The 10,916-nt window shown below is 40.9% G+C and overlaps 1 protein-coding gene across 1 annotated transcript in view; it reads left to right on the top strand.

The window, feature by feature from the left end:
• Mycbp (MYC binding protein) overlaps positions 1 to 5,551 on the top strand; it is a 13,712-nt gene extending 8,161 nt beyond the window's left edge. The window contains exons 3-5 of the mRNA XM_013016909.1: positions 2,227 to 2,275; positions 3,587 to 3,716; positions 5,343 to 5,551. Of these exons, the coding sequence (XP_012872363.1) occupies positions 2,227 to 2,275; positions 3,587 to 3,716; positions 5,343 to 5,387 (224 nt within the window). The 3' untranslated portion in view covers positions 5,388 to 5,551. The remainder of the gene's footprint in view (positions 1 to 2,226; positions 2,276 to 3,586; positions 3,717 to 5,342) is intronic.
• The last annotated feature ends 5,365 nt before the right edge of the window (positions 5,552 to 10,916 follow it).

Below are 10,916 nucleotides of genomic sequence, written 5' to 3'. Positions count from 1 at the left end.
AAGTGGCGCTGTGGCTCAAGTGGTAGAGCACTAGCCTTGAGCTGAAGAGCTGAGGGACAGCGCCCAGGCCCAGAGTTCAGGCCCCTCGACCAGACACCCCCCCCCCAAAAAAAAAGAAGAATCCTGGCTTCTAAAGCAAAAAGGGGAACATGATTTGGTACTAAGCTTTCTTTATCTGATTAAAGGAAGTGTATTCATCCATAGACAAGCACAGGAATCTTAATATTTACATTCTGCAGTTACCAACCTTGTAAGTTCCACTGACAGGTTTAGTAGCTGAAGGTAAAAGTAGTTGCCAGTTCGATTTTTCATATTGTCTTTATTATTTTAAGTTATTAAAAGATAAAAGGGACACATGAATTGGTTTAGTACAGGACTTCTTGAGCTGTACCTATGCATTTTTTTGTAGAGGTATGTATTTTTTGCTTTTTGTCAGACTTCAGAGTTTCATGCTCTAAACTGTTAGCTACTGCTTTAAGACATTAATAAATTCTAGGAGGCATTTGCTTATCAATAGATAAGTTAGTGCTCACAGGAGCTGTTATATATATTACTGCATATTATATATACATGTGTATATATATATATATATTTTGTTGTTGTTGTTGTCGGTCATGGGGCTTGAACTCTGGGCCTGGGAGTTGTCCTTGAGCTCTTCAGCTCAAGGCTAGTGTTCTATCACTTGAGCCACTGTACCACTTCTGGTTTTTTGGCAGTTAGTTGGCGATAAGAGTCTCATGGACTTCTGGTTTTTTGGTGGTTAGTTGGAGATAAGAATCTCATGGACTTTCCTGGGGGAGCTGGCTTTGAACTACAATCCTCAGATCTCAGCCTGCTGAGTAGCTAGGACTACAGGCATGAGCCACTGGTGCCTGGCTCTAGTATATATTTTAAAGCTGATCTGAGAACATTGATAACTGGTCTCTGGTTGGTGATTATTTAAGTATGCTGTATCAAAACTTCAATCTTAACCTGGTACCTGTAATCCTAACTACTCATGATGAGATCTGAGGATAATGGTTCAAAGTCAGTCCAGTCAGGAAAGCCCCTGAGATTTTTTTAAAAAATTTAATCTCCAATTAACCACCAAAAAGGCCATAAGTAGAGCTAAGGCTCAAGTAGTAGATTACTAGCTTTGCGTTTTTAAAAAAGCTCTAGGGCAGTGCCCAGTCTACTGATACAAAAAAATCCCCTTCAGTCTGGACATTTTGAATTGAAAGATTCTTCTCAGCCCTATTGCTTTTCTCCTAAAATGTTTCTCCACTTTGTCTCATCTCTGTCATTGTCTTTTTTTTTTTAGGTGAAAGCATTTATATTACATTTTTATTTTGCAAGAAAACAAATTATGCAACTTGTAAAAATTAAACAGTTCATCAAAATCTTTTGGTCTACTGCATAGAAACTGCTGCCATTAAAATCAGCCGGGCTCCAGTGGCTCACTCCTCTAGTCCTAACTACTTAGGAGGCTGAGATCTGAGGATCTGGTTCAAAGCCAGCCCAGGCAAGAAAGTCCCCACAAGACTCTTATCTCCAATTAACTACCAGGAAAGGGGAAGTGGCACTGTGGCTCAAGCTCTAGCCTTGAGCTGAAAAGCTGAGGGACAATGCCTAAGCCCAGAGTTCAAGCCCCATGACTGACCAAAAAATAAAAAAACTATACATCATGATCTCTATCATTGTCTTTTTAACCTGGGTTGCTACATTAGCTTCTTAGTCATTATCCTTGCACTTAAGAAAGTGCCTGCCAATAAGCAGTCTGGAGTGACTCTGTCATTCCTCTGCTTAAAAAGGTTTAATTATATGCTTGTTGTTCTTAGGTTCAAAGTCCAACCAAACTTATATGTCCCTCCCTAGTTTGGATCCATCTTTCCATTCACATAACCCATAACTCCACCTAGCCGTACTGGAATTGTTCTTGTTCTTTTGTCTCCTAAGCCTTCTCTTGTCTACACCACTTATTGCCAGGTTTCTGTCTTCTTTTCCCTTTCTGGAGCCTTGTGCTCTGTAACAATCATTCCAGTGCTGCTACTTGTTATTCTATTCAATTTTTTGCTTATCTTATGCAATGGATTCTAAGTTTTAAGGAGGGACCTTGTTTGATGTGTCCACAACTGTGTGGATAGTCTTGGCATGTAATTGTTGTTACACTTAGTGAATTATAAAGCATTTCAGCCATTCAAATTTAAGACTTTAATTGTTGCTTTTTACTTGCTTTCTGATTTGCAGTGTTGGTAGCCTTATATGAAGAACCAGAGAAACCTAATAGTGCTTTGGAGTATCCTTTTCATTTTTGGAGTCAGAAAAAGGCACCTTATTTTTGAAATTCTTACTTTTTTTTCACATTAGATAAAAACTTGCCAGGCACTGGTGGCTCATGCCTGTAATCCTGACTACTCAGGAGGCTGAGATCTGAGGATTGCTGTTTAAAACCAGCCTGGGCAGGAAAGTCCATGAGACTTTTTTTTTGTTGGTCATGGGGCTTGAACTCTGGGCTTGGGCGCTGTCCTTGTGCTCTTCAGCTCAAGGAGAGCACTCTACCGCTTGAGCCACAGCACCACTTCTGGTTTTCTATCTGTTTATTGGAGATAAGAGTCTTACGAGCTTTCCTGCCCAGGCTGGCTTTGAACTGCTATCCTCAGATCTCAACCTCCTGAGTAGCTAGGATTATAGGCGTGAGCCACTGGCGCCTGGCTCATGAGACTCTTATCTCCAGTTAGCCACCAGAAAAGAAAACTGGAAGTGGCACTGTGGCTCAAGTGGTAGAGCACTAGCCTTGAGCTGAAGAGCTGAGGGACAGTGCCCAAGCCCAGAGTTAGCTCAAGACTTAAGACCAACAAAACAACGACAAAAAACAACCTTTAAAATATTTTTGCTGCCGGGCGCCGGTGGCTCACGCCTGTAATCCTAGCTACTCAGGAGGCTGAGATCTGAGGATTGCGGTTCAAAGCCAGCTCGGGCAGGAGAGACCGTGAGATTCCTATCTCCAATAAACCACCAGAAAACCGGAAGTGGCGCTGTAGCTCAATTGGTAGAGCGCTCGCCTTGAGCTGAAGAGCTGAGGGACAGCACCCAGGCCCAGAGTTAGCTCAAGACTTAAGACCAACAAAACAACGACAAAAAACAACCTTTAAAATATTTTTGCTGCCGGGCGCCGGTGGCTCACGCCTGTAATCCTAGCTACTCAGGAGGCTGAGATCTGAGGATTGCTGTTTAAAACCAGCCTGGGCAGGAAAGTCCATGAGACTTTTTTTTTGTTGGTCATGGGGCTTGAACTCTGGGCTTGGGCGCTGTCCTTGTGCTCTTCAGCTCAAGGAGAGCACTCTACCGCTTGAGCCACAGCACCACTTCTGGCTTTTTTCTTTTTGCTTATGTGGTGCTGAGGAATCGAACCCAGGGCCTCAGGCATGCAAGGCAAGCGCTCTACCACTGAGCCACCTTCCCAGCCCCACGTTTGAGTTTTTAGATGGTGATTTCTGGGTAAATATTGGTCTGGTGGGTAATTCTGGTCAGGGATGTTTACGCTACTCTTAACATTTCATTAAATTTACTCAACACTACGAAGTAATTTCTTTAACATTGATGTTAGTTTTTTAAAGCATCACTTAGGAGCTGCCACCCCAGAAAATGCAGAAATAGAGCTGCTTCGCCTAGAATTGGCAGAAATGAAAGAAAAATATGAAGCTACTGTAGAAGAAAATAAAAAACTGAAAGCAAAGGTAAAATTTTGAAAGGAATTTATGTTTAACTTTTTACTTTTAATTATCTGATGAAAACTTCACTAAAAGGCTAGGGATATAGTTCAGTGGTAATTTGCCTAGCATGAGCAAGGCAATGGGTTCAACCGTTAGCACTCTAAAAGCCAAACCAAAACAAAATTTCACTAAAATGAGCAGTCAGGGAAAGAGGAAGGTAAAAATCAAGCTGAATCGAATGCAGGGCAAACTTAGGCTTCACACATTACAAACTAAACAGGACAAGCAAACTGTGGTCATGAAGAGGTTCTTTGGAACTTGTTCAGCAAAAAGATGGGAATACTGGTTAATGCTGTGTCTAAATAAATGCATAATTCTTAAGATACTTAGTTAAGGTCAGGATAAGGCTACTGCTTTGTGAACAGTGCCTTTTAGAGTTGTGCAGTGCGCAGTTTGCACTATCCTGTCTAGTGGCCTAGGTTGAGTAAATTTAGAGAACTGAACTGCCCTTAATTTTATCTAGCTTTAAAGTTTTTTTTCTTTTTTCAAACTCCCATGAAACTTCATATACTTCAAGATCTACTATAAACCTTTGAGGTTTTACTACATTCTAAATCATATAATGCATTTTATGTTCCTCTAGGTATTTCTCATAGTATGAAGTAGTAAAATAGGTATATGAGGCATTTGAAGCATAATAAACTTTTCATTCTGACAGCTAGTTGGAAGAACTCTTATGTGTTGTTTCAAGGAACCACAATTTAGTGTAAAAGAAAACCTAGGGCCAGGTGCCGGTGCTCAAGCCTGTAATCCTAGCTACTAAGAAGGCTGAGATCTGAGGATCACGGTTCAAAGCTAACTTGGGAGTTAAGTCCGTGAAACTCTTTTTATCTCCAGTTAACCACCAGAAAAACCAGAAAGTGGTGCTGTAGCTCAAGTGGTAGAACACTAGCCTTGAGCTGAAGAACTGAGGGACAGTGCCCAGGTCCAGAGTTCAAAGCCCCATGACCGACAAAAAAAAAAAAAAACAGGGCTGGGAAGGTGGCTCAGTGGTAGAGTTTTTGCCTTGCATGCATGAGACCCTGAGTTCGATCCCTCAGCACCCCAAAAGCAGGAAAAGTCAGAAGTGGTGCTGTGGCTCAGGTGGTAGAGCACTAGCCTTGACTGAAAAGCTGAGGGACAGTGCCCAGGCCCAGAGTTCAGGCCCCACAACTGACCAAAAAACCAACCAAACAAAAACCCCACAGTATCTTCAATTATCTTAAGTTTTCACATTGTGCAATTGCTAGTTAACCTTCTAAGTCAAAGACCTTAGTGACTGTTCATTGACTGACCAAATCAATATGTTACGAAACACTTTTCCTCTAGGGGGAAATTTCAACAAACTTGGTGGCTAGGATGAAGGATCCTTATAGCATGTTTGGGAAGATGTAAATGATTGCATATAAAATCTTTGATATGCAAATATCAAATGTTCAGTCAAGAACTGAAATTAAATATCAGTTTTCCAGTAATAGTAAAAGTTTACAGAAAAGGGCTTTCATTAGTATAGGTATATGTTGTAGTTAATGATTAACTAAATGGGATATAATTATCCAAACTCTTTTTTGTTACTATGTTTTTTTAAACTACTCTGTCTTTGCCCCATAGCTTGCTCAGTATGAACCACCTCAAGAGGAGAAGCGTGCTGAATAGGATTCTTCTCAGTTGAAAAGACACTGAAAAATGGTTTTGTATGACTTGAATAGTTTGTATAGTATATAATCTTTTCTGGACAGATGCTATAAAACTCTTTTAATATGTTAAGTTCACTTATCACAGTTTGTTATTAAACACATACTTAGAATCACTAATAAAAATTAATATTACATTCATTGGGTCTTAAAGCAGGAGAATCCAAAGGAAATTCTGAAGGAAATCTAAACCGTCAACCAATTAATTACCTTAAAGGACACTGTTTTATTAGTCTGATTGAGAATGATGGTACTGGTTGTGGTTTAGCCAAGGAATTTTAGCACAGAATTGGTTCTGGATATGAGCATAGATACAGTCATTCTTTACAATGTTGATGACAGTAGTTATATTCCTTTAGGCAGCTGGAAAGATGTGTGACATAAGATGCTTGTGCACGAGTTTCTAGGAGTCTTCTGCTGTTTATATAATGCAGAACAAATAACTCTTCTTTGCCACCACTTTGCCTTAGAGAACTGTATGTGTCAGTGTGAACTTTGACAACATGTTTCCCTTCTATGCAATCATGCCCTGTCACATATGTTGCCTTTGCTCTGTGCTTTAGTGAGTACTAGCTGTATACTAGCCTTGTTTTCGGTTTGCTTAATAATGCAGTTACCATGATTGCAGTTTACATAACTCTAAACAGGATCACAATGATATGCTGCCTTACCTAACTGCTAAGTTGAGCACAAAATGAAGTTAATATAATTGTGGGCCCCGGCACAAGCTGGGATGGAAAGGGAAATGAGCCATATATGATGGAAAATTATAGTTTGTGAATTTAATTCTGTAGTGGTTTTTTTCCTCTCTCAAAATATTTTTCTAGCCTTCAACTCATTTTATCTTTGTTATCCCTGTGAAGTAGGTAGGGCAAGAATGAGGAGATTGGGTATTGAAATTTTACGCCAAAGACTGATACTTAATACAAATTAGTTTCTAACTTTGGGCACATTGGTTAGCCACTCAGATTTACTTTCCTTAACTGTTAAGTGAGAAAGACTATCTGTACTGCCTACCTCACAGGGTTGTTGTGAGGGTCAGATGAGAATGTATGTGCAAGATCTGTAAATGGTAAAGCACTATATTCCTGTTTGTTAGTCTTTTTTCCTGTCTTTTTGAAGACTTAAGGGTCAGATGTTTTGTCAATCACTTATTTTCTTCACTGGTAGACTAACACTTAGAAGTCTCCTGTTTCTTGTACTCTATCCTTGTAATTAGAAAGCCTACCTTAGTTTTTGGTCAGAATGCACATCCAATGAAAGCTGGTTTAATTAGCAAAGGCACTGGCATCTTCTCGAAAATGAACAAACTAAAGATAACAGCATTATAATCTCAAGTTGGCTTAAAAGTGGCCATGGTGTATGTTTCCTCCTGTCACAAGTTTGTTTTGGGAGTGATGCCAGATACTGATGGAAGAACATTCACTTGGATAGATTTCTTCCTCTTTTACTAATGTGAATGCGACTACATGGATAGCAGGTTTCCTTTTTTTTTTTGGTCATGGGGCTTGTGCTCTGGGCCTGGGTGCTGTCCCTCAGCTCTTTAGCTCAAGGCTAGTGCTCTACCACTTGAACCATAGCACCACTTGCAGTTTTCTGAGTGGTTTATTGGAGCTAAGAGTTTCATGGCCTTTCCTGTCTGTGCTGGCTTTGAACAGTGATCCTCAGATATCATCCTCCTGAGTAGCTATGATTATAGGCGTGCGCCACCATGCCCAGCTGGATAGCAATTTTGAGCTAAGTGCTGGTTATGGTAAAGATGGATGATTGGAAGTTGAATATGATACATAAAAGATGGCTTAGGATTTGCTAAGATGTCCCTTTGAAGGCTTCCTCAAGTAATTATGATCATTCCCTTGTGGAAAGAGGCTTGGTGGAAAGAGGCTTGTTTTTTTGGTTGTTTGGTACTGAGGCTTGAGTCTCATGCTTGTTTGGCCTGCCTGTTCATGGCTGCTATGCTACCACTTGAGCCACATCTCCAGTCCAGGTTTTTTGTTTTTTTTTTTCTCCCAATGTGCTGGTTAAATGGTGATGGATTCTCAATGACTTTTCTGCTGGGGCTGGCTTCAAACCACAAGATTTTCCAGGTTTAAGTCTCCTTAGTAAGCTAGGATTACAGGTGTGAGCCAGCAGCAACCAACTAATAGTTTTATTTCTGAAAGCCAACCATTGTTTGCTTTTTCTCATGGGGCTAGTGTTGCTATTTATGTCAGTAAGTTAAACACATTCTGTACCATCCTTTTGGACAGAATGGGATGGATAATCACACTTTCAGGTGGAACTACCCTATTCAAACTGCTCTACAGGTTAGTAATATGGGTTAGCCTTGCCTAGAGGTTTTTTTTTTTTTTTTTTTTTGGTGCCAGTCAAGGCCTGGGCATTGACTCTGAGCTAGTTTTTCTTTTGGTTAGCTCTGAGCCACAGTCCTTCTTTGGCCATGTGTGTATATATGTGTGTGTGTTTAATTGGACATTAAGAGTCATATGGGCTTTCCTGTCAAGGGTTGGCTTTGAACCATGATCCTCAGATCTCAGCCTTGTGAGTAGCCAGGATTACAAGTGTGAGCCACTGGTGCCAGGCTTTTTTTTTTAACATTCCTGTAAAGGATTTGAATGAAGACTGTCTACAAGAAGATGATCAGTGGAACTGAAGATAGATCACACCAGTTCAGTTACACTTTAGCTGCCTTATCTATAAAACATAAATTTCACATCTTGCCTACCTCATAAAGTTGTTGTAAGGATCAAATATAATGGATACAGAAGTGCTTTGCATACTGTGAAGGCCTACATATAGACCAGGTGGTAGTAGTGCTAAATCGTAAGTGCCACTGAATTAGAAGAGCAAGCTGGTAAACCAAATTGGAACAAGTTTTTAAATGGTAATCTGGGACACCCAAACTGCCAGACCTAAATGAAAAAGTTTAAAATATCAAGTCTTAGACTTAAATTCAAAAATGCAGTTATACAAGTTAGTAAGATTACTGACATAGTACTATGAATGATTACCAGTGTGAATCCCTTGTACACTATGATTACTAAAAAAACATTAATAGAAATATTGTCCAGGTGTTATTATCCTGAAGGCTATATACATCTCCTTTTTGTTCTCTACTTGACAGGCCATATAAGGCCCAAGGAATCATTTGTTACAGAATGGTACATTGTCAGCTGCCTGTAGCCTATATTCACAATCTTTTATGGCCCATGAGTGACATTATAAATATCTTTGTCAGGAAGAAGGTTCCCCACTCCTGATTTGGAAGACTTGAAAATATAAGGCTTTTTTTTTCCAACATGGTAACTACCAGCTATAAGGCTGTGTTTTTCCAACATAGTAACTATCAGCTACATGTGGCAAATAAAAAAGAATTCAGTTCCTAATTCACACTAGCAACAATTCTAGTGGGCATTCCATATGTGGCTAGTGGCTATTAGACTGAATAAAATAGACATAAAACATTTCTGTCACCACAGAAAGTTTTATTGAACACCATCATAAAAGGAATGATTGAAGGAACTGTAAATGTTCAAGGAGGACAGAGACAACTGTCTTGGTGGGTAAAAATGACTGCAATTTAGTATTTGAGGGGTTGCTATAAAAAACATGAAGACCTCTTCTATTTACATTATAGACTTAGGAAGTGTGACTTGAATATGTTTTTAGACAAAACTGCTAATGGTGGAATTGGCTCTTTTGAGTTAGCTATCCATTTGAACTATAGCCCTCTATCCATGAGTTCTGTGTCTGTGGATTCAACAAGTCGTGAATTGAGAATATTTGAAAAAAATTTCTGTACAGAACAGTCTCTTCTTGTTTTTATTCCCTAAGTAATATAACTCCATACTATTTCCAGTGTTGTATTATTATTATTTTGGTTGGTTGTGGGGCTTGAAAAGAGGGCCTGGGCACTTGTCCTGGACCTTTTTCGCTCAAGGCCAGTGCTCTACCACTTTGAGCCAGAGCACCATTTCTGGTTTTCTGATGGTTAATTGAAAATAAGTCTCTCACAAAAACTTTTCCTGCCTGGGCTGGCTTGGAACCTGTGATCCTCAGATTTCAGCCTCCTGAGTCACTAGAATTACAGATGTGAGCCACCAGTGTCTAGCCCTACTAGATTATTTTTAAGTAGTGTAAAGATTATATGGGAAGAGGTGTATGGGTTGTATGCAAATACTAAGGCATTTTATATAAGGAACTTGATCATACTTTAATCAGTTAATAGAATTGGGAGGTATAATCCACGGGGGAACTAATCCCCCATGAAAACCAAGAGTCTAGGTACATTCTGCATGTCTGTCAAGATACTATAGAGTTTGGACTAGATGTTTACTGGTTTTTCCTACCTTTAAATTCTAGGTTTCTATATAACTGGTGAGGAAACATACTCTCCCATCAAGAAGTCAGTCTCTGGGCATATCCAGTGGTAGACCATTGGTTTAACATGCACAGAGGACCAGGGTTTCATCCCCCAGTATTACAACAGTCTGCTTGAGAAATCAAGTCCACTACATTGCCTTTTTTAAATGTATAGGGGCCGTGCTTTGAGTCTTAATTTTCAACTCTACATATGGAACCATGGAATTTCCTTTAGCTTTCTCAAACATTTGGTAATGCATTTGCTTTTCATTAGGCATTTCTTTAGTCTCTAATCTGAAGGTGATGTGGAAGTTAACAACATTCTATAGAAACAATTACTAGAGGGGCAGACTTGACTGTCTTGGGGAGAAGCAGCTGAGTCCCGAGTTCGAGGTTGTAGCAGTAGTCACTCAGCCATCTACTGCAAAAAGATGTTCCAGCTTGGTTGGATTTGCTTTCCTGTCTGGTCTAGGTACCTGCAAGAAAAAGTGATCACACTGACCCCCACCTAACTACCCTGGGTTGAGTTTTGCTCGCTGACTTCCTTTACCTTATCCCAACCTTATTCATTCATCTACACGTGCTTAGAGTCCAGTCTCTCTCTCCCAGTTTTCGAGCATTTCATCCGTGCCCGTGGCCTTCCTACATAACATCTCACACCGAGGTTACTTACGCAGAGGTTCAATCTCGGTTAGTCTTCAACTCGAGGACAGGCCGGGCCCGAGTCGGTTTCAGTTTCTAGTCCCCCTTTAGGCATCCAGGATATCGCAGACATCAGTATTAGCTGAGTGAACACAAACGTAGGAGGAGGACAATAGACTCTTTTCCCCGAATTCCCAGAACATCTCTGGCGGTGTTATCGGTGCCAGAAGGCTGGCCGACAGCGCGAAGGGGAACTGGGGAGCCCAGGGACGGGCCGAAGCTTACTAGCAGGACCAGAGGCGCGGCGGGGCCGCCCTCCTCGTGACTCCTCCCCCGCCCCTCGGCGGCCGCGAGTCAGGTGATTCTGAGCACGTGATGTACACCACCAACCTTGCTGCTTCCGAGTGGCGTCTCGGGGAGCCAATGAGGGGCTGGGTCCCAGCTCGGAGCCTATCATTGCCCGGCCTGGGGGCGGGCAGGACGGCGGTAG

The sequence above is a fragment of the Dipodomys ordii genome, unplaced genomic scaffold, assembly GCF_000151885.1.
Source record: "Dipodomys ordii isolate 6190 unplaced genomic scaffold, Dord_2.0 Scaffold33, whole genome shotgun sequence".
Classification (NCBI taxonomy): Eukaryota; Metazoa; Chordata; class Mammalia; order Rodentia; family Heteromyidae; genus Dipodomys; species Dipodomys ordii.
This window is presented reverse-complemented; position numbering and strand designations above follow the sequence as displayed.